The 23,822-nt window shown below is 46.3% G+C and overlaps 2 protein-coding genes and 1 non-coding gene across 3 annotated transcripts; all 3 read left to right on the top strand.

The window, feature by feature from the left end:
* On the top strand, nt 1,955-3,751 carry LOC8060526. The gene is made up of 4 exons (XM_002466472.2): nt 1,955-1,976; nt 2,052-2,435; nt 2,560-2,606; nt 3,214-3,751. The coding sequence occupies exons 1-4, from the start codon at nt 1,970-1,972 to the stop codon at nt 3,346-3,348; spliced, it is 573 nt and encodes a 190-aa protein (XP_002466517.2). The 5' UTR covers nt 1,955-1,969; the 3' UTR covers nt 3,349-3,751.
* Nucleotides 3,782-3,855, top strand: TRNAV-CAC. The gene has a single exon. It is a non-coding gene; the product is annotated as a tRNA-Val (tRNA).
* LOC8059951 lies at nt 6,059-20,103 on the top strand. The gene is made up of 16 exons (XM_002466471.2): nt 6,059-6,572; nt 7,029-7,388; nt 7,472-7,612; nt 7,760-7,892; nt 7,990-8,103; nt 8,196-8,344; nt 8,980-9,072; nt 9,193-9,253; nt 9,387-9,719; nt 16,167-16,293; nt 16,380-16,479; nt 17,186-17,255; nt 17,327-17,479; nt 18,122-18,217; nt 18,694-19,010; nt 19,440-20,103. The coding sequence occupies exons 1-16, from the start codon at nt 6,510-6,512 to the stop codon at nt 19,629-19,631; spliced, it is 2,502 nt and encodes an 833-aa protein (XP_002466516.1). The 5' UTR covers nt 6,059-6,509; the 3' UTR covers nt 19,632-20,103.

Raw genomic sequence — 23,822 nt, 5'->3', positions numbered from 1 at the left:
CATCTTGTACAGATGATGACCTCGAGCCCGAACAGCTAGGAAGAGCCTTCCACGGGATTCAACCAGATGAGGGGACGAGGATTCCCAACTGTACTCTGCAATGGGCAAGCGCTTAAATTCTAGTGTGGTAAATGTTGGCTCTGGATGGAACTCAAGAACTCCAAGTTTCGATGGGGACATATCAAAATAGAACTTCCTCTCGACAGCAACTATACTTCGTATTTGGATCCTTTCAGAAGGATCAGCAGCCATCATGCCATGGCCAGCATCACTAGATATTCTTGTTCTTTTCCCATTGCAGTTGCCATCCAATATAAATTCTGATGACACTTCTTCACGAGAACAGCGACGTTGATACTGTTCTTCACATCGCCTTTTCAAAGACAGAAATGAAGGTAGCCATGGTTTTTCAACAATGATGTTATACTCATGTCTGGTCCATTTCTTCCCTCTAACGTAGCAAAACCAGATTACAGGTTCATCAGCATCAACGACTAAAACCACACAGCCAGGAGAAACTGGTTCACATGAGAGCAAACACTTGCAGTTTTGGGGCAAGTTATTTTCCAAGGATGGTAGTTCAACCTTGTCCAGATTGAATGGATTCCAAAGGGCAGCTCGGAATGAAATCATATCTAGTGTGAGTAGCCAGCGCTGAGGAGTTGCCCAGCACCTAGCCTTAGGCATACGACATTTACTTGCCTTGATTGACAGCTGCTCAAACATGCTTACAAAAACTTGAGACTCTTTTAGTCTAGAGCCATGACAGACCAAAGCATGGACTTCCTTCATCAGTTTTTCCATTTCTGCATCCCAAGCTAGCTGATGACTCAGACACTTCTGCAAACAACAGGATTATGAATTAGCAGTGATGTAATAACCTGGCACTCCATGCAGAACAAATTGGCTTCAACTAAACACCGATACATTATACATGTCATTGATACAATTACGCCATAAAAGCTCGGCTTTGTGCATATCTTTTCAGTCCTCTAAGTTAATAACGTCAATTCCCCATTGCATAGAAAGTCCCTTTATGTTGAGAATTTAAGATAAACTAAATTAAATCAAATGGCCTTAATAACTGTACTTAGAAGTGTAGTGTGCAAAACAATATAAATCCTACAGTGATAGAACTGTAATGAAGAGGTGGGTAAAAAAAACAAAAAATACTGTCTATGCAACAGCTAAAAGCAACACATCTAGTATGACTACTAAATCCAATCTAAAATGAAAAGCAGAACTTCGGTCTGTATTCTGCAGTTGAACCCCACTGAATGCATCCAAGCAACAAGAGTTTCTCCACAATCTCGTGAAATTATAGACGAGAAATCAAATAAAGGCCTTGTTTAGTTCGCAATTTTTTTTTTTGTTTTTGACTATTGTAGCATTTCGTTTTTATTTGACAAACATTGTCCAATCACGGAGTAACTAGGCTTAAAAGATTCATCTCACAAATTACAGGTAAACTGTGTAGTTAGTTTTTATTTTTGTCTATATTTAATGCTCCATGCATGCGACCAAAGATTTGATGTGACGGGGAATCTTGAAAATTTTTGCGAACTAAACAAGGCCAAAATTGTGGTGTTGCACTTGCATAAGAATTTAACTAGATCATCACCCAGAAGTCTAATCTCCAGCCTTGTCTTTTGCACATGGGAAACAGTTTAACTGTCTATAAACTGATAAGCAACCTAGCTCAGAGAATTATGGATCCACGTAACTGGAAACAGACCGATGTCAAGGCTCATGAATTAGGGAAAAGTATGGACACAATATGGCTTACCATGGAAGATTAACGGATCGAATTTGCGGATGAGGAGGAGCTCTTCCCGTCCGGCGGTTCTGGTTACGGGGACCTTGCCACGAAGAAGAGCTGCGCGCGGCAACGGGTATATAGACAGCCGCCGCCGCCTTCTGAAACTCTGAATCGACATATAATCGATGTCGCGTGCAATGCAATACGTGGATGCGGTGTAGGTCTCGATTCCGAATAGGATTTTCCCATAAATAAATTTATTAATAATTATATTATTTTGAAGTGCAAACAGTTTCAGCAGATGTCCATCAAGCACTGAAGACGGTCTCTCCGGCTGACGGTCTGTCTCTGTCAGCATCCAGAAAAACCTGTGGCCTTGGTTCCTCTCAGGACTTCCACATATCAAGGCAGCAGCAGCAGCTAGCACTAGCAAGCAATCTACTACAGTCCAGCAGCACCATCCAATTAGCTCATCATCCCCAAGCGAAACCGATGGATCCAATCACGAGGCCAGTAGCTTCATCATCGTTTCATCGGTCAGCCGCGAAGCATCTCCATCGAGCCGTCACCTCGGCTCAGAGGAATGGAGTTAGCAGGAGGTGCCTTCTGACGCTGCTGACATCCACCGCAGCCATACCTCCAGGCGGCAGTGAATCCAGGAAGGCTCTACTGCAAGGTGAGCGCGAAATTGATCAGACTTTTTCTGGGTCAGAGAAATTGATACACACGGTTCATTTGTTAGCCGATTTGCCTTTGCATATATATAAACTAATGCAGTTAGTGCGTTCGTGTGTGTACAGAGTATCTGAAGAAATCAGAGGAGAACAAAGAGAAGAATGACAAGGAGGTAAGTGGCCTCTTTTCCCGCAGTTTGATTGATAGTGTCCTGTCATTGCCGATCGATCGAGGGGGGAAAAATGGGTGAAGTGAACCATCCCACAAACAAGGATACTTTCGAGAGAGGCTGATTACATATTTAAGCGGACGAAACCAGAAGTTTCAGAATCAACTTTTAGTCTGGGAACATGAATGTCCAAGTAAAGTGATTCAAATGATGACGTTGGGAAGTTAGTCTTGTTCTATCTAGTAATTAGGCCTCTACTGTTTTATGTCTCCAAGATAGGAACGCTGCATATATAGTTCATTGGTTCTGAATTAAATGTCTCATGATATAAAATGAAGTGACGCTAATATATAGCAGACAGATGAAGCTAGAGCTACAGTAGAATGTCTATTAAAACTTCACACTCCGCTAAATTTAAATTCTCATGCAATGCAAGAGATGGAGTTTCGTGTGCCTGTGCAGTCCGTTCGAATTATAAAACAACTCGAGGTTAAGAATATGCACTCAGTAATAATTCAGAAGTTGGTGATTTTACCAACATTAGCGTGAAACGATATATATTGAAGGACTGAAAATGGCACTGATCACATATATATGCTCATGTGTCCAGAGGCTGGATGACTACTACAAGAGGAATTACAAGGACTACTTCGGGCTCATCGAGGGCCCGGCCAGAGAGAAGAAAGAAGAGGAGCGCACGGAGTCAGAGAAACGGATCCTCGAGTGGCTTGACAAGAACAAGTAGTCTATGAGCGGGATCGAATGATCGATCATGGAGGGCCGCAAGGGGTGAAATTCTCACGGGATTCTTCATCATGTTCTCGCTTTAGGCCTTGTTTGGATGTAGTTGGATTCGCATCAATCCATATGTGTTGGGTGGATTGCAGTGAAACTTGAACTAAATTTCACCCCAATTCACTTCAAAGATTGAGATAAATCCGACAACATCCAAATAAGACCTTAGCTTTGGCTGAGCATCGTGTTTGTGTTTCAGTTACAGCCAGCGAGTGAGCGAGCAAACATGTTTAGAAATTTTTAAATATATAATGTCCGACTCTCTGTGCACAAATAGAAAACAAAACAGAACTAGAAGATTCACCGATTGCTGTTGCCTAGTCTGCAATGCATAGTCTGATATGAATACTTCTAAGGTTATTGACAAAGTGGAACAACAGGATGTCTGGGTGGTGTAGTTGGTTATCACGTTAGTCTCACACACTAAAGGTCCCCAGTTCGAACCTGGGCTCAGACAAATTATTTTAATTTTTTTGTGCCTTGATTTGTTGTAGTTTTATATCTTTTGTCCCTTGATCTGTTGTGATCTCTATACTTGTGTGCCTTGATCTGTTGCAATATTTTTTGTGCATTGATCTGTTGTAATCTGTATACCTTCCTTGCATATGTTGCTTGCTTCATTTTTTTTTTGTTAAACAAGTGCTGGTTGCTTCTTCAATCCTGCTACTCAGACTGATGCAATTCAGTTTTGCGGGAAAAAAAGTATCCTTTCCCTTCCGGCTGAAAACTGAACAAAAGGCCAAGGGCCCAAGAAATTCAGTCACAACAGCAGCAAGCACTCCTTGTAGAAAAAACAGCAGCAAGCAGCGTATGGTAGTTCTTAAACAAGTGTTGGTTGCTTCTTCAATCCTGCTCCTCAGACATCAGTCAGTACAATTATTTTCTTCCGGCTGAAAGGCATAGGAATTCAGTAACAACAGCAGCAATGTATGGTAGCCGATCGCTTGACCAAAACCCAAACAAAACACACGTCAAACCGTAGCATTCAACACCATGCTGCGGTCTCCTGCCTGAGGATCCAGCCTTTTGTCTCCAACCCGGGCGTCGTCACCCATCAGATCACGGTATCCACCGGTTGGCCGCCCAGCTGCGACGCCTAACACTTTGACTTGCGCGCGGCCACGGCCATGCGCCCATGCCCGCCCGTGCTAGCTCAACTCAGCACGACTTTTGTCGCCCGCACCACACCGCACTAATAATCAAATCAAACCCGCAGCCACACCCCACGTAGCCGGATAAGGTAGTGCCGTGGGCCACGTGAGCGCAGCACCGGATCCAGATCCCTCCCGTTTTCACCGCACTTCACCACGCGCGGATCACGCGCAGGCCATACAAAAAATGGTGAAAAAAAAATCGCGGCAGTCGCTTTGGTTGGGTTGGACCACGCGAGTACGCGACGCCTCCAGTCCAGTGTCCAGCTGACGAGTGCGCGGCGCGGCCGCTTGGTGGTGACGGCCGCGACGGGAGGCCGGCGACATTTGGCAGCGGCGGGCTTGACCAGCGCGAGCGCGCCGCGGAGTGGTTGCGTTAGATTAGGCGTGGTTAGGTTAGGTGGCCCGCAACCGCGCCGTGTCTTTGTTCGCTGGTGCGAACGCACCCGAACCCAATCATCCGCCCGCCCGCCCCGTCACCCCTCCGTGGCCTAGTGCTCCGCATCATCCACCCGTTTCTGTCCGAGGGCGACGGTGGAAACCGGTCGGTCGTTGCCTCCAGCCTCGTGGGCGTCACTCCGATCGCCGACGGGGTGCGCGGTGCCGGTGCTGGACTGCTGCTGCTGGTGGTGGCGGCGATGAATCGCGAAGCGTGGCGTGGCGCCATCGCTGCTTTTCTTTTTTTGATTAAACCATCGCTGCTTTTCTGATGGAGCGTGCGGTTCAGCATTCAGGGCAGAGGGAAAACCCCCAAGCAAAGCTCGTTTCGTACTCGTACACCGGTACGGGCAACGGTTGATACGAACTACTGCACGTACGTACTCCGCTGCAGGTTTAAAGACTTTGCGTAAAACTTGTGGGTGTTCCCAGTTGCTTTAATTAGTTTCTTCTTTAGAACGGGCCAACGGGGTAATTAACAACGGTCAGTCTAAGTGCAGGAATTGCAAGATGAGTTTTTTCTGGTAGGAAAAAAAAACAGTACGGCTTCGCTATCAGGGGTTTTCGTGCTGCTTTCATCCATCCATCTTTGAAAAGACGGGAGGAAGTTAGGGGGCCGCCCAGCAGAATCTGCCGAACGAGATCGCAAAAGTTCAAACGAGTTGAGGCCCTGCAGGCTGCCACCGTTGCCGACTCGCCGCAACGGTACAAAACAACCGATACGGCTCCGCGTCTCCTCCGCCCGAAACCCCGTCCCGTCCGTGCGGTGCGTGCGGCTACCCCAACCGCCGGGCTGGCCGGATCGGTGGCACGCGGCCGCAAATACGGCCCAGCTCGCGCCCTTTTCTTCCCGACCTCTGCATTCTCCGGTAGGGTACAAAATGCGAGCTGCGGACAGCGCGAGGAAGGAGACAGAAATACTAACAGTACGTAATTAATTAAATCCTGTAAATCCTTTTCCCCGGTTTAATTAACCTTATATTATTATTAATATATAATATAATAATAAGATATCGGCTCTGTTGGCTCGCTGGCTGGCTTCTGTCTTTCCCTCCTCTCCTCACTGTCCCCTCTCCTGCTTAGTAGCCTTCACGACTAAATCCACCACCACTCCCGCACACCTCACCCCCCGCGTCGCCTTCTCCCCTTGCCCAGCCCTCTGCGCGCGTTGGCGTTGGGCGGGCAGCCAGCTGCTTCCCGCGGCTCCCCCTCCCCTCCACCAAACCCTAATCATTCCGGCGCCGCCCGCGCGGCCGGCCGGCCTCGATCCGCTCCAGCGGCCGGCCGCCGAGGCCGGGCTGCGGTGGTTGCGCGTGCGCTTTCGCGCGGGTCCCGTGGGGCTCGGCGCTGCGCGGCGCGGGACCCGTCCGCGGCGGCGCGGCGAGGCGAGGCGCGGGCTTCAGGGCGGAGGGCGCAGGCGGACGGGTGGATTTGCGCGGGCGATGACACGGTGGCTCGCGGCCGCGGCGTCGCGGGCGAGGCCCTGAATGGGAGTGGCTGAGCGCTGCGGGCGGCTGCGTACATGGAGGCCGGGGTACCGCCCCGCGGCTGGCGCGGGAGGGTGCTTTGGCTCGTCAGCGTCGAGGTGAGCTGCTGCTTCGATCCGGTACGGGTTGGCGGGCGGGCGGGCGTCGGGAGCTGAGTACTCGGAGCAGATTTGGGGCGGAATGGTCGGGAAACTTCGAGGGTTTCAACGAGCTCTTAGTGGATTTCTATTGGCTGATGCGCGTCTCGTGTTTGGAGGTTGATTTGGGAGATTTGGCTTCCTGTTGCGTAGGGTTTTACTGTTTCTCTGCGCACTATTGGGGCAACGACCAAGTTTCGTGTGTCTCAGTCTCTCTGAGCTATTTTTGGATGCTTGGGCCGAGACCAGGTTTAGGTACACCAGGGTTTGATCATTTATGTGGATTTCTTGACGTTTGCTCTCTCAGTTTGTGAATATTTGGGGTTCTTATAAGTTGCTGTCAAGTACCATTGGAAGGAGTGGTGCTTTTGTATTGATCTTGATGTTTTTCTCTATCATTATTTTCTCGTGTTGCAGATTGTGTTGGTTCTAGTCTGGACTCGAGGAGCTGGTGCGGATTCTGGTGAAAGCAAAGCATTGTTTCCACAAGATGTCGAAGTGGGAGAAAAGGATGTCTACCTTAGCCACTCCTGCATCCATGATGAGATACTACATCAGCGGCGACGAGCTGGGCAGAAGGAGTACTCTGTCATGCCACAAGTGTACCATGAGTCTCGGGGGAAAGTGGAGCGTGTAAGAGGACGGCACTTGTTGGGCGTGTCGTCTTGGCGTGCTCCACAGAAGAATGACAGGAAGCCAATACGAATATACCTCAATTATGATGCCGTCGGCCACTCGCCTGACCGGGATTGTAAAAATGTTGGCGACATTGTGAAGGTCAGTTTGTCACATTACTTTCTCATTGTGCCAGCAGCTATTTTATCAGAGTAGTAGAATTGAATTTGTTGTCTATTTGGTAGCTTGGCGAACCTCCTGTACCGTCAACACCAGGAACACCTATATGCGATCCTCATGGCGATCCACCACTGGTGGGAGACTGCTGGTACAATTGCACCCTTGAGGACATAGCTGGGGAGGACAAGAAGCAACGTCTCCGGAAGGTGCAGTTCTTGTGCTTTTGTTGTCTCTCTGCAGGTTCAGTTAAAAGCATACCAAACACTTGACTGCCATAGAAGATGTAACTTTCATATCCCCATTTCCATGTTGTCCTGACTTCTGTTTTGTTGTTGAATTGAGCCATTTAACAGGCACTGGGACAAACAGTAGAGTGGTTTAGAAAGGCTCTAGCTGTTGAACCTGTCAAGGGGAACCTACGGCTCAGTGGGTACTCAGCTTGTGGTCAGGATGGAGGTGTACAACTACCCCATGCATATGTGGAAGGTAACTTTCAGTTTTAGTGGATCAGTTTATCAATCTTGCCTGTTAATTTCCTGACTCTATAGTCTATATTGACATGTGAATCTCCCCTCAATTTCAGACGGTGTTGCTAATGCTGATTTAGTCCTCTTAGTAACAACTAGACCAACGACAGGTAACACCCTTGCATGGGCTGTGGCCTGCGAACGTGACCAGTGGGGTCGGGCCATTGCAGGTTTGTGAACCAACACCATAATGCACAACATCCACATGTCAGGAGTTTCTAGTGTTGTTCTGACCCTACCTACATCCTCTGTCTGCTTTTAGGACATGTTAATGTGGCCCCTCGTCATTTGACAGCTGAAGCCGAAACATTACTTTCAGCTACTCTAATACATGAGGTTATGCATGTTCTAGGGTTTGATCCTCATGCCTTCACACATTTTCGTGATGAAAGAAAAAGGAGACGTGGTCAGGTATAACAATATATTTCCCACTTTATTCTTGTGATATATTTTCTTTTGCTTAAAGGAGACCCTAATGCTCAGCATTATTACCTTATTAAAATTTGGGCTGCAACACTTCAACCTGCTTTTAATGTTTCCGTGACTAAAGCGCTAGCAATTCGATGGGTGATGTCAACTTTGTTGGTTCCTAGAGTAATCTATCTGGCAGTTACCCTATAGTGCTAATACGAGGTCTTACAGTCAAGAGACAAGCCTGAGAATGGTTAAATAGAATTTGCTTACAGGTGCTTATAAGTTGGAGCCTTGGGAGTTAAGATTTCATTGGTCTGTATAGGAAAATCTGAGATTGTTGAGTGTTTATGCTGCTAATAATCACCATGACTTGGTTTCTGAGATAATAAATATAAGCAAGTTGAGAAAGGCCTATAAACTTTGTCACATGTTGGGCAACCAGTTCACGATGACATTTATGGTAAAATCTATGCCGGCAACTCAATGACTGCTGAAGAATTTGAGAACATGACCTCCGTACTTCTGAGTGAATGTTTACTGGACAAAAAGAATAAAATTCCACACAGTGTGGCATGCTTAGCTTAACGACCAATATTCTTCTCTAATCTATGTTTATCTATTTGTTCCCTCAGGTCACTGTTCAAACTTTGGACGAAAAGCTTGGAAGAATGGTTACTCGTGTTGTGCTACCACGGGTTGTCATGCACGCGAGACATCACTATGGAGTAAGTTCTAACTAAAGATGTGAAGAAGTTAATTTAGTCATTAGTGACAGTTAATTAGTTTCACGCTCCTTACTTAGGAAACTACTTTATATAAACTAACCATTTTTTGTCTTGTGCTAGGCATTTTCCCAAAACTTCACTGGGTTAGAATTGGAAGACGGGGGAGGCAGGGGCACCTCAGGTAGATAACATGAGTCCTTTATAGTTTTTTATTTTTATTTTCTTTCCTTTTTTTTTGCATTCACTGATATATGTCTGCATCGTGCAAGTTTCTGAACACATTCATTTGTTTTTGGCATTTGATATACTATTAGGTTCACATTGGGAGAAGAGGCTCTTAATGAATGAGATCATGACTGGGTCAGTTGATACAAGATCAGTGGTTTCAAGGATGACTTTAGCATTACTGGAGGACAGTGGATGGTATCAAGCTAATTACAGCATGGCAGAACATTTAGATTGGGGTCGGAATCAGGGAACAGAGTTTGTTATATCTCCTTGCAACTCATGGAAAGGGGCATACCATTGCAATACAACCCAACTATCAGGATGCACATATAATAGGGAGGCAGAAGGTTACTGCCCTATAGTAAGCTATAGTGGGGACTTGCCCAAATGGGCTCAATATTTTCCCCAAGGCAATAAAGGTATGCCCAAATGTAGCATATATGATTTCGTTTATGATATTAAACAGGATGCTGAATTATATTAAATGGAAACTTCACAAAGATTTATGTTTTCTTACACTCCTTTGAGTCTTTTCTAGTTTAATTAAAGCAGAGGTCATAGAATACAAAGAACCGTTTTGTGTGTTCGAAATGTATACAGCATTTGGTTTGAGTTGTAGGGATCAAGGTAACTTGATTTAGATCAAGGCTAAGATTTGGTGAAGATAGTTAGACGTGATTATTGTTTGCACGTAGTTGGTATTTAGCATAAAGTAATCATTATATGTATTTCTGAATAACAAAATCTAAGTAGTTCTCAAACCAAGGTTGGAATCAATCCCCCCCCCCCCAAAAAAAAAACCCAAATCCTCTCATCCACACAAGTACACAACAATAAAATAACAGACAAAAGGGACATGATTGATTCTTAATTTGTTTACGCTGTTGGAATACTTTAATGAACACTATCATTAAACAACATTATTTCACCTCATCTGATCTCCCATTTATAAACAGTAGCCACGATGGTGCCTTTTATAAACTATACATATCCACATTGAATAACAGAATGGCAAAACTCATCACATATGTAAGTTTGGACAGATATCTTCTACTGGGTTATCAATCCTTTCCACAAGTGACAAGTAGCACCTTTTATTTGCATGGTTCCGAAAAATGATGACTTGTGTGCACCCACCTAGCAGTGATTTTGTTACGGACTATGGAACGTAGGGGGTAGGAGTGGGAGATTGGAGGTCGGGGTTTGAAGGCACGACGTCGTACAGGCGGCGCCGTGCTTGACTCTGGAACGAGACAGAGAACAGAGGAGGTGCAGGGTAACCCGCCAGGGGCAAGAGAAAGAGATTAGATCTCAATCCCTGGCTATCTCATTCCAACAGTAGTGTTCCATACTTATACAAGAATCTCAACAAACTCAAATCTCACTTAACCAAATATCTAGCTAATCAAACGACTTCCTAAACTTTAGGATCCTATCAACTGAAATAGCCCAGGGCGACTGCTGGCCCAGGCCGTGGTGATCGGTGCCCGCGTACCAGCCCCTCAGCCCTGATGCCTGCGCTGGTACGTGTTCCCGGTCATGACATCTCTCCCCTCCTTGGGAAACAGCTCGTCCGCGAGCTGAAACGAAGGGAATAAGGCGCGAAAAGCAGGCACCGGTTCCCAGGTGGCTTCAGCTTCAGGCATTGTCGCCCACTGTACCAGCACATGCCACACACCCCGGCGCAGCTGTGAACGGAGGACGCGAGCTGGTTGGTGAAGAAGACGCCCATTGTGCAGCGGAGGCAGCGCCGGAGGTGCTGTCGGAGGAGTGCCCCGGAAGGGTTTAAGGACGCCCACATGAAACACATCATGGATGCGGGCGCCCTCCGGCAAACGTAGACGGTAGGCGACGTCGCCCACGCGCTCCACCACCTGAAAGGGCCCGGCGAAGCGTGGGCTGAGCTTGCCACGGAAGCCCGGCACCAACGATTGCGCCGGACGATGGAGAATGCGAAGCAGCACCCAGTCGTCGACCTGAAACTCCAGAGGCCGGTGGCGAGCATCATAGTGCTTCTTGGCATACTCCTGCGCTTGCAGCAGCCGTTCGCGAACATCCGCCAGAAACGCATCGCAATCACGCATCTGGGTCTCAGCAGCTTCTGTCCGCGCTGTACCTGCAGTATAGGACAGCAGGGCCGGCGGAGGCCGGCCATACACTACCTCGAATGGTGACGTGCGAAGCGCTGAATGGAAGGAAGTGTTGTAGCAATACTCGGCCCATGGCAGCCAGTCCAGCCAGGAACGTGGACGATCGCCAGTGAGACACCGCAGGTACATAGCAATTGTGCGATTGACCACCTCTGATTGTCCATCAGTCTGCGGGTGGAAGGCTGTACTCATCCGCAACTTCACTCCAGCAAGCTTGAAGAGGTCCTTCCAAACGTTCCCAGTAAACACCGGGTCCCGATCGCTGACAATAGAAGTTGGGAAGCCATGAAGTCTGACAATGCCTTCGAAGAATGATTTAGCCACAGTCACTGCTGTATAAGGGTGACTGAGTGCCAGGAAGTGTGCCTGCTTGGAGAATCTGTCAACGACCGTTAAGATGACACTTTTGCCATGGACCCGAGGCAATCCCTCCACAAAATCTAGGGATATGTCAGACCACACTTGAGATGGCACTTCCAAGGGCTGGAGCAATCCAGCAGGGTGCAGATGCTCAGTTTTGTTACGCTGGCAGGTGAGACAGGAATTAACAAAGTCACGCACGAGCCGCCGGTCGTGATCTATCACAAAGTCCTGCCGCAGCCGATGCAAAGTCTTCTGTGTCCCCTCATGCCCAGCAGTATGGGCCAGCTCCAAAACTACCGGGAGGGCAGCCGACCCAGTAGGAATGAACACCTTATTGCCGCGCATGATGAGGCCGTTGACGACCTGCCAGGGGGCACCGCGAGTGGCGACGATAGAGTCACGGAGGGCGCGGAGTTCAGCATTGGACTGCAGCTCTTGGCGAAGGTCCTCAAACAGACCAAAGGACGGACCAGTGAGAATGTTCAGCTGTACTGCTTCCTCCTCGCGCCTAGACAGTGCGTCAGCGACGACATTGAGGGTGCCTGGGCGATATTCCACCGCGAAGTCATAACCGAATAACTTGCTAACCCATTGATGTTGAGGAACAGTAGACAAACGTTGATCAATCATAAATTTCAGCGCATAGTGATCAGTCCTCACAACAAAGTGTCTGCCCCAAAGATATGGCCTCCAGTGTCTGACAGCTTGTACGAGGCCAATCAATTCTCTTTCATACGCAGCCAACTTGAGGTGTCTGGCAGCAAAGGGTCTGCTGAAGAATGCCAGGGCACCCGAACCCTGATGGAGGACTGCACCGAAACCAGTGCCCGAAGCATCACAGTCCACGGTGAAAACTTTGTCAAAATCGGGTAGCTGAAGAACTGGGGCTGTGGAGAGGGCGTGTTTGAGAGAACTGAATGCCGCCGTTGTTTCCTCTGTCCAGGAGAAAGCCTCCTTCTTGAGGAGGGCTGTCAAAGGTGCTGCAATGGCGCCATAGTTCTTGATGAATCGGCGGTAATAACCAGCAAGGCCGAGGAATCCTCGGAGGCCCCGCACCGAACGCGGCTGTGGCCAGCTGACCACCGCAGCGACCTTCTCCTGGTCCATAGCCACCCCGTCCCCAGAGATGACGTGTCCCAAATAGTGGACTGAGGATGTGGCAAAGGAACACTTGGACTGCTTGAGACGAAGGTGATGTTCGCGGAGGGCAGACAAGACGGCATTGATGTGTTGCAAGTGAGCAGACCAAGATGGGCTATAAATCAAGATATCATCAAAGAATACCAGAACAAACTTGCGCAGGAAGGGTCTCAGGACTGAGTTCATGAGGCTCTGGAAGGTGGCCGGAGCGTTGGTGAGTCCAAACGGCATCACCAGGAATTCAAAGTGGCCCTCATGTGTTCGGAAGGCGGTCTTCTCAATATCAGCCTCATGCATCCGAACCTGGTGATATCCAGACCGCAAATCAAGTTTGGTGAAGAAACGCGCCCCTTGCAGTTCATCCAGCAGCTCCTCGACCACCGGTATGGGAAATTTATCCTTGACTGTCAGCTTATTAAGGGCGCGGTAGTCCACGCAAAAGCGCCAGGAGCCATCTTGTTTCTTGACAAGAAGAACAGGAGCCGAAAAAGCAGATGTGCTGGGTCTGATCACCCCTTGCTGTAGCATGGCAGCACACTGTGATTCCAATTCATCCTTCTGTAACTGAGGGTATCGATAGGGGCGCACTGCCACAGGCGCTGAGTTGGGAAGCAAGTGTATGCGGTGATCACAAGCGCGGGCAGGTGGCAGACCCTGAGGCGTGGCGAAGACATCGTCGAACGACTGTAACAGCTTGTCCAACAAAGCGGGCGCCGAGGAACGGAGGCTATTTAGGCGTCGAGTGGACTGAACATCATGGCGGGTCGAGCCGATACCCCGCCAGAAGACACGCCGCCCCTCCCTGGTGAAAGCCATGCATAGATCATCAAAGTCCCATAGAATAGGCCCCAGTGTGCGCAGGAAGGTCACTCCCAGAATCATGTCCCACTTATCCAGTGGAATGGAATAGCAGTCGACACTGAAAAATTCATCTGCAATGCGTACACCAACGTCACGGGCCAGTCCAGTGCACTCCACACGGTCTCCATTGGCCACAATCACGCCCCTGCCCGGGCATGCTGAGGAGTGCAGGCCAACACGGCGAGCGACGTCGCCTCTGATGAAATTATGCGTGGAGCCTGAATCCAAGAGAGCCACAAACTGCTCATTGCCCAAGGTGATGTACACTTGCATTGTATCTTCAGTTCGGACGCCTGCAATCGCTGCGAGGGAGATCGTGGCCACTGTAGGCTCGCTGGATGCTGCACCTGACTGCTCCTCATCCTCAGACTCCTCTGGCTCTTCCACAATGTAATCTGAGGCCTCAAGATAGAACAAGCGGGCACACTTATGGCCTTGTACATATGGCTCATCACAGTTATAACAGAGCCCCTGTTTGCGCCGCTCGCTCATCTCAGCTGGTGTCAGACGCTTGAACGGCCGTGCCGCCGGTGCTGGTGTAGTTGATGCCGCCCCGGGCGCCGGCAGAGCATTCTGGCCAAGATGGTTGCGACGGGGAGGCCGGGTTGGTGGAGCTGGGAGGGCGAGCGGTGCGTTCCTGCGCTCATACGCGCGCGCCAAGCGCATGGCGCGGTGGAGGTCCTGAGGCTCATGTAGCTCGACGTCGACACGAATATGTTCAGGAAGGCCGCCGGTGAACAATTGCGCCTGCTGTAGAGGGTGCAGATGGCCGGCGTGCGCTAGACGCGCCTGGAACGCCTCCATATAGGCGTCGACGGTCGAGGAAAACGGCAGGCGCGCGAGGTCGGCGAGGTGATTGGTAGACAACGCCGGCCCGAAGCGCTGGTGGCAGAGCAGCCGAAACGCGTCCCAAGACGGCCGACCAGCGTCGCGCTCAAGGACATAGAACCATTGCTGGGCGCTGCCGGTCATGTGGAAGGACGCAAGCCAGACCTTGTCTGCCTCCCGAGTTTGCTGTCCCCGGAAGAAGGATTCACAGCGGTTGAGCCATCCCAGGGGGTCTTCCTTGCCATCATAGACCGGGAAGGACAATTTGTGGAAGCGCGGCACCCCGGACCCTTCAGGCGATGGTGGCTGGTGGTAACGCGATGGCGACTCGTGAACCACCGTGGCTGACGACATGATCGGCTCGTTCATGATGGACGAGAGGGAAGGCAGCGGCGACGGGGAGTGTGGGAACGGGATGGACTGGATCGGCAACCCTGTCAGGGGCGGCTGGGTCGATCCGACGCCCGCGTCGACCGTAGAGGAAGCCGCCTGCTGAGTGCCGGGTGCAGATGTCGCTGGCAGAGCCGTCGAAGGGAGCTCCGAGATCACAGGTCTCGGGGCTGGGATCCCTCCGTAGCCAGGCATGCCGTATTGGAGGAGCAGCGGAGCAGAGTACTGGAGTGCGGGCGTTGCAGAGGCCGCTGGCCCGCGCTCGACGGCCGTCAGGCGGAGGGCCATGTCGCCCATCTGCCGCTGCAGGCTCTGCACCGCGGTAGTGAGGGCCGCGAGAGACTCGGCGATGGCGGCCTGGGCGTTGGGCGATGGCGGGGGTGCGGTGGTGGGCGCGGGAGAGGCGGGAGCGGTGGTGGCGGGAGCAGCGGCGGCGGCAGGCACGCCCGACGAAGCCATAGTCTCCGATACCAGATTGTTACGGACTATGGAACGTAGGGGGTAGGAGTGGGAGATTGGAGGTCGGGGTTTGAAGGCACGACGTCGTACAGGCGGCGCCGTGCTTGACTCTGGAACGAGACAGAGAACAGAGGAGGTGCAGGGTAACCCGCCAGGGGCAAGAGAAAGAGATTAGATCTCAATCCCTGGCTATCTCATTCCAACAGTAGTGTTCCATACTTATACAAGAATCTCAACAAACTCAAATCTCACTTAACCAAATATCTAGCTAATCAAACGACTTCCTAAACTTTAGGATCCTATCAACTGAAATAGCCCAGGGCGACTGCTGGCCCAGGCCGTGGTGATCGGTGCCCGCGTACCAGCCCCTCAGCCCTGATGCCTGCGCTGGTACGTGTTCCCGGTCATGACAGATTTATGGTGCAACGACAATTATATGGTAACAGGCAGAGACACCTGTTTCTAGTATATGGTCTAGTGAATTAACCTGTATATTTTACATCGCTTGCTTGTGCCCCCTTGTTGTAGAGTTTCTAGAGTCAATGCTCCTTTCGTGATATCTTCAGTTGCTATGATTTCTGATCGTCTTTTATTAATTGGATTTGAGGTCTGAATTGTAGTATGCTGTACTTATTCTCTTGCATATATCATATGTTACGAATTTGATGTCTGCAGGTGGTCAGTCTTCATTAGCAGACTACTGCACATACTATGTTGCTTATTCTGATGGTTCATGCACTGATGTAAATAGTGCACGGGCGCCTGACAGAATGTTAGGTGAAGTGCGAGGAAGTAATTCGAGGTGACATCACCTGCAAACTATTTGGATATATGCACAACTACATCCACTAGTTGTGTTGTAATAATTTTGAATTTGTTAATGAGCAGGTGCATGGCCTCAACTCTAGTGCGAACTGGGTTTGTACGGGGATCTATGACCCAAGGAAATGGCTGTTATCAGCATCGCTGTACGAATAACTCACTAGAGGTGAATACACTTCATCCCATCATCTCACTTGAGTTTGCTTTGCATCATTTCCATTGTCTTAGGTTTCATTTCTGCCGAATTCTATTTGTATTTTCTGCTGGAATGTTTTTATTAATTGTGATCTGCATTGTGATTACCATAAGTATAGGGCCTGTTTGGATCCACCAACTAAACTTTAGCTGGCTAAATTTAGCTGCTAAGGATCCAAACGGCCCAGCTAAAGTTTAGCTGAGTTTAGCTGCTTCAACCCAGCCAAACGCAGCTAAAGTTTAGCTTAGTCTATTAGCTGGAGGATCCAAACACCCCAGCTAAAATTTAGCTGGGAGAACTTTTAGCTGGCTAAATTGTAGCTTTGAAATTTTAGCTAGGTCAACTTTAGTTGAGTGGATCCAAACAGGGCCACAGTTGTAGGAGTGGTGTGGGGTTCTTGAAAATATTTAACTCTTCTTCTTAATACAATGCTACTCAGTGCTTCTGCGTATTCAAGAAAAAAATTTCAGTTGCATGCCTTAAGAATTTGGGGTGATTATTGAAGACGACCCTTTCAACAGTTTAAATAATTGGGTTTTCTATTTTTTAGTGATATTATCTTACTTTTTCCTGGTCGAGTGCATTGTTACATCTGATGTCAACCTAGAGGTGCTTCCTAACTTTTTTTTCCCTAAAGTTTACCTTGTGCTGTGTTCTCAAATCCATGCTTGTTTAGGTTGCTGTTGATGGGATCTGGAAGTCATGTCCACAATCCGGTGGGCCTGTTCAATTTCCAGGATTCAATGGTGAGGGTTGTTACTTAAGGTGTATCAAATCAATTTGTCTTTTTCTCATAGAAGTTACTTTTGCTCTGAAGGGGAATTAATTTGCCCGGTGTATCATGAGTTGTGTACTACTGTACCAGTTCCAGTGACTGGCCAATGTCCAAAGTCATGCAGTTTTAACGGTGACTGCATTGATGGAACTTGTCACTGCTTTCCTGGTTTTCATGGTCATGACTGCAGCAGAAGTGAGTATATGTTTCCCCTTGGCTTCTATTTCCTTCACAATGACATCAGATATGTGTTTTTCTTCTAATTATCACTTTCTTTGAAACTTCTCTAGCGTTCTACTATTTCTGTATTAAGAAGATATTACAATGTTCTGTTAATTGTTTATAGAAATACTATGCTAGAAATGATCATGAAAATTTTATAATATTAGGGAGGTACTTCAATGACAAATCTACAAATATTGATTTTTCACATGATAGATTTGAATATTTGTGTATTTGAATGGTCAAAGCTGTTGTCAATTTGTCATTGAATGTAGAAATTCCAAATTGGCATCTACTTAGGAAAAGGGTATCTTAAAAAAAAAGAGTGGGGTGTTCAAGGATATTCAGAGTCCAGCAATTTGTCACATAGTAGCTTAGGTCAGAAAATGGCATTTAGGTTTCTGTTGTATTGTCATTTGTCAACCAGGATGAAAGAAATAGGCAGCACGTAAGTATCTACCACTTTTATCAGTAGTGTTAACTACACATAATGTGTTTATCCTTGCAAAATTGATATCGTGAATTGTGGTGTTCAGAAACTGTTGAAAATTGCAGTCACCTTGAAGTGTTCATTCCCTTATAATACCTCACAAATTCACTATTGTCGGTGGACAGGATCTTGCCCAGACAAGTGCACTAACCATGGTATATGCAAAGCTAATGGGATCTGTGAATGTCAAAGTGGATGGACAGGGATTGACTGCTCAACAGGTGAAACTTTAACTACTGATTTCTTCTTACTACTCTCTAGTTACAAAAACATTTCGATGAGGATAAGATTTGGTCAAACCTTGAAAACTACAACGTCAAAACTTTTAGATCATTTAGTTTGGAGACATGCAAAATATGTGTAAATTTTTATTGGAACATACTTGCAAAATATCATAAATTTGGAGGATTTTAAGAATATATATCCTAGAAGATATTTTTTATCAAAGATATGCATAGAAGACCATGCAAAGTCAAATGCGACAAGCATTGTTGGCTGGAAGGGAGGACATATTTACCATTTACACATTGATGGCTTGGTTGAATTCATAAGATTTATGACATGGTAGAATGTTTTGCCTGACATTTGTCATGTTGGAGTAATGAATTTTGAATTGTGTGATGAAAGAAATGCCTTATCTTCATGTTGTTCTTATTCATGCAAGCAAGAAGTAACATCCTTCTTTCTTTTTATGCAGCGGTTTGCGATGAACAATGTAGTTTACATGGAGGGGTTTGTGATAATGGTAAATGTGAATTCCGTTGTTCAGATTATGCGGGCTACACATGTCAGAAGGGTTCTGCAATACTGCCCAGTCTGTCAATGTGTCATGATGTACTTGTTAGAGATTCAGAGGGGCAGCATTGTGCGCCAAGTGAACTCAGTATATTGCAGCAGCTTGAAACTGTAGTTCTGGTGCCAAATTACAATAGATTGATGCCAAGTGGGCGGACCTTCCTTAACTTCTTCAACAATGCCAATTGTGCAGCAGCTGCAAAGCGGCTGGCCTGCTGGGTACTGCTTTCTTTGACCATTTCTCTTCATTTTATCATGATTTTTGCTGAAGTTTTTTTTTTTTCAAATACTTGACAAACTTAAGCTTGCCATTGCATACTCATTTCTGGATTAGGCTTTTGCTCATTCTTACTAAATAAATTCATGAACAGTGCCACACTAGATGAGCAATAGGTAGCACATTCTAGCTTGTGTTAGCTACTGGTGCTACTAAGCTACTTGTGTTAACTACCTGCGCACGAGCACTCTACTTAAACCGGTATAACTAGCTAGTGAGAAGTCGGTTATTAATCTACTTGTAAGTAGGTATCCTTGTCCTTGATCTTTGTCAAGTGCTGTCAATCATATTACTTGAGTCATGTGAAAATAAATATTAATGTTAATATGATATCAGCAAATGTATGTTTCTGATTGAACTTCTCTTATCAGATCTCAATTCAACGTTGTGATGAGGATGGAGACAACAGGCTCCGGGTATGCTACTCTGCATGCGAATTGTACAACACAGCTTGTGGAGCGGGTCTGGATTGTTCAGACCAGACCCTTTTTAGCAAAAGGGAAGAAGAAGAGAAGGGTGTTCCTTGCACAGGATATGGCGAGAAGAAGTCTTTCTGGCTATAACATCTCTGAAGCTTCTTCTCTTATGGCTCTGGCAGAAGCTCAGTGATTGTGTAAAGTATATTTGACAGTGTTCCACCCCATATTCTTTTTTTCTCTTCTTTTTTTTCCCATTTCATCCACTACTTCCCAATTGTAGGATACGGGAAGTAAGCGGTCCATTTCACCTAGGCACCCGAAGATGGGCTGCCTGGTGTACAAGCTATGTTGGAGTGGGCTCTTTGTTAGAAGGTTAGTCTGACATGAAAAGGGGAGTGGGGAGCTGGAGGTGAAAGTTGGATGGTAGATTTTTGGTTTTCACCGCATCAGAATTAGTGAACGCAATGTAAAGGTTGATGTGTGTTGTACTCACTCTTTACAGATTCATTTTAACGGGAGCCCGTACTGTGTCCTGTGCCCCATGTCTTAAGCTGTCGTTGGCTTAGGGTGTGTTTGGTTGCAGTCCAGGTCTGGCTATGGCTTCTTTGGGCCAAAATTTAGGTGTTTGGTTGCTTGAATCCGGTTTGGGGCCAGGCTACAATGTTCCAGCCAATAGCCAGGCCAGCTTCGAACGGCCAAATCGGCCGTTCGAGTGGAGCCAGGCCTGAGCCAGCTTAGTTGCAGCTCTGGTCACCGCTCGAACTCGGAGGACTAGGGATGGAACTCGGAGGACTAGGGATGAAAATGGTAAAGATATTTTCTGACCGTATTCGAGTCCGAATTCGTTTAGAGAGGTTTAGATCTGTCCATATTCAAATCTGAATATTCAATATCCGATTCCGTATCCGTATTCAAATACTTAAATCGTATATTTATAATGTCGACATCTAATCCTATCTTATCTGATATGGTTGATATTATCCGTATTTGAACCCGAATTCGACCAGAAATATTAAAAACAAATATAATATCAATGATATTCGTCCGTATCCGATCCGTTTTTATCCCTACCGAGGACCACTCCTTCCTCGCCCCGGATCAATGACGGAGCCAGAAAAAGTTATAGGTGGGGCGAATTCTATCGCCGCTCACAAATCACAACTCCGGGCTAATATTGGTCCTAGAGTAAATTATGGGTCAAGCCTATTTAAATCAAGCCTCCATTCTTTGATTTCTTTCTCTTTATATTCTTCCTCCATCCCATTAAAAATATCGTTTTTAATTTTCAAACTTTTTATTTAACCGTTCATTTTATTAAAAAAAATTATAAATATTATTTATTTTGTTATGACTTGTTTTGTCAATAAAAATCTTTAACAATAATTTATTTATTTTACTATTTATGTAACAAAATTAAATAAGACAAACAGTCCAATAGAAAATCTGAAAGTCAAAAATAACATTTTAAGTGGGACGGAGGGAGTATGTCCTTGGTGGTTTGCCCAGTAATATTTTATTTTTATATTTGAGTTTGGTCTTTTGGGAGGACGATAATCAAATAGGCTGATGAGCAATATCTGATAATCAAATAGGCTGATGAGCAATATCTGAACGGCTGAACCTGGCATTTAGTCTTGGGTGAGACGCGGAGCTCTGAACGGCTGAGTCACCGAGACGTTGATGGCCAACGGCCAACACGGCAGTGCGGCACTGCACCTTCAATGGGCTGATGCTGCTTGCTGAACTCAACCAAAACTTGGCACAGGCATTGACTCGCTGCTCATTGCCATATCGCAGCCTAGCAGGCTCGCGGCCGTGGATGCTCGGATGATGGCCGACATAGGGACTCGGCAACCGAAGGTAAACAAGAATGGGTCTGGGGTCCAGAGTGGCACCGCCAGTAGCTGGGGCGGCCGCCTCACCACGCCCCTAGGGTGGCTCCGTCAGTGCTACGGATGACGCTATCCCGTCGCTCCCATCTGCCGCAGACTCGGCGGGCTCCACGGTGGCGCGCGCAATGGTGACCGCTCCCTTGGGGGGCTCCTCGAGTCTTGGCGTTCCGACCTGAACCATCGTCCGATGACTTCCGGCGCAAAGTTTTCGTACACTCGTAACCTGCTCACCAGCCACCAGTCTGCCTATACAAGCGACGCCTGCCCACCGGTACCGATTTCTTCGGACAGAAATTAACTCACGGTTGGCAGGGTCTGGTTCAATTCTTCCAGATGCTTCCAGAGCACATTATTTATGGATGGATATAATATATTAAAATAATATGACGATACAAATTAAACATCCAAATTAAATTCTGATTCCATTATTGAATTTCTTGTAATAAATCCTTCAAAACAAGATTTCGCATGAATATATTTAAATAAATTTTTATTAACGAACATTTTCTTATAAAAGATAGAACATTTTTTAATTAAGCAGAGATAATGTTCTAGGTTGAAGAACAATGTTCCATCCTTATAAAGAAAATGTTCTCGATTTAGAAGAACAGTGTTCTAGTTTTGCATTCATGAAACTGGTATTATAATACACATAAAAATAAATAAATATATAATAATAATAATAATAATAATAATAATAATAATAATAATAATAATAATAATAATAATAATAATAATAATAATAATACAAAAATAGAAAATAAAAAATAATGCTGCACAAAAATCAAAAAAAGAAAAACGAACATCACAAGTTATACACGACGTTTTTTAGATAAAGGATAAATATCCGGCTTCATCTATCCAAAGATAGAATCAGACCAAAAATTACAGGACGTTCAAAGAAAAAAAATATGTTGTACAATCTACAGCTGCAAGCACGACTACTGGAAAAGGAAAACAGTCCTTGACTAAGCAAAACCAACATGTCTGTGCATAAGCCAACCATTGGAACTAAAGAAAGCTAAAGCCGACGTCTCCAGGCGAGTTGCTGCCGAAATCAGTAGATCTTTAAGATCTTCATGCCGCTGCAATAATGCCCATTGTCGTAGCCAATGAGTTCCTCGGAAGAGCACCTGCAAAAGAGACTTAGGTTTGCATTTATCAAAAACTATTTCATTTCTTGTTAGCCATATTGTCCACAGTAAGGCTGATGCTGCTGTTAATAACAATGAATTGACTTTTTTACTACCCAACTTTGACCAATTTTCAAACAAATCATTGATGCTCAGTGGAGGTGGAATCCCAAAAAGTAAATGTATGGAACGCCACAAAAACTTGGCATAATAACAATCGAAAAAAAGGTGTTGAATTGACTCTGAAAGATGGCAGAAACCACAAGATTTGTCTCCATGCCAATTTCTCCTAGCTAAGTTATCCTTTGTTAGAGTAACACCCCGTTTTAAGTACCACATGAAAATTTTAATTTTCATTGGTAGCTTTGTTTGCCAAATATCTTGTGAGACACGTTCCCCATTGTTAATTAAAGCAGCATACATTGACTTGACTGTAAAGATTCCCGAGGACTTTGAACCCCAAACAAAAACATCTCTCTCCTGCATTAAGTTTAAGTGTTGTAGAGAAGCCAAAATTCGGCGCCAGTTATCTAAGTTTCTGCCCACTAGATTCCTCCTGAAGGAGACGTTTAAGTTGGGAGAACTCAAAATAGTTGCAATAGAATCTTGCTTCCTTCTAACGATATTAAACAATGCAGGGAATTTATCTTTTAGAGGTTTGTTACCCACCCAAGTATCAATCCTAGTTTGGGACCCATCTTTTACATTAAAATGTCCAAGTTCTAAAAAAGTGTCTTTCACTTTCATTAGACTTTTCCAAAAATGCGAGTCCATCGGTTTCTTTTCACAACTTCCTATGGTCTTATTCTTAATATACTTATACTTGTTCCGTAACAACTCTTGCCATAAACCATCCTCATTTAATAACTTGAACAACCATTTACTAAGCAAACATTTGTTTTGAATTTCTAAGTTTTGGATTCCTAGCCCTCCTTGATCTCTAGGCTGGCACATAATTTCCCATTTGACTAATCGGTATTTTCTTTTGTGTTGATCATTCTGCCAGTAAAAACGAGACCTAAAACAATCCAATTTCTCCAACACACCCTTTGGTAGTTCAAAAAAAGACATCATAAACATCGGTAGACTTGACAGCACCGAATTTATGAGAACTAACCGACCACCAGTTGTTAGCATTTTACCTTTCCACCCGCTAAGTCTTTTTTCAATGCGTTCCTCGATAGATTTCCAGTCCTTATTGTGCAGCTTCCTGTAATGCATAGGAAGTCCCAAGTATCTAAACGGGTATTTTCCCAAAACACACCCAAACAGTTGCGAATAGAACTCTTCGTGATCTTTTGCTCTACCGA

Source organism: Sorghum bicolor, chromosome 1, assembly GCF_000003195.3.
Source record: "Sorghum bicolor cultivar BTx623 chromosome 1, Sorghum_bicolor_NCBIv3, whole genome shotgun sequence".
NCBI lineage: Eukaryota > Viridiplantae > Streptophyta > Magnoliopsida > Poales > Poaceae > Sorghum > Sorghum bicolor.
The sequence above is the reverse complement of the archived record's forward strand: the minus strand, read 5'-3'. Positions and strand labels throughout refer to the sequence as shown.

Bases quoted from the DNA above. Each gene is read 5' to 3' on its own strand.
- LOC8060526 (XM_002466472.2), top strand. The intron at 2,436-2,559 runs GTGAGCGCGAAA...GTGTGTGTACAG, and splicing joins CAGGAAGGCTCTACTGCAAG to AGTATCTGAAGAAATCAGAG. The intron at 2,607-3,213 runs GTAAGTGGCCTC...TCATGTGTCCAG, and splicing joins AAGAGAAGAATGACAAGGAG to AGGCTGGATGACTACTACAA.
- LOC8059951 (XM_002466471.2), top strand. From the start codon at position 6,510: ATGGAGGCCGGGGTACCGCCCCGCGGCTGGCGCGGGAGGGTGCTTTGG. The intron at 16,480-17,185 runs GTGAATACACTT...ATGCTTGTTTAG, and splicing joins GTACGAATAACTCACTAGAG to GTTGCTGTTGATGGGATCTG. The intron at 17,256-17,326 runs GTGAGGGTTGTT...TTTGCTCTGAAG, and splicing joins TCAATTTCCAGGATTCAATG to GGGAATTAATTTGCCCGGTG.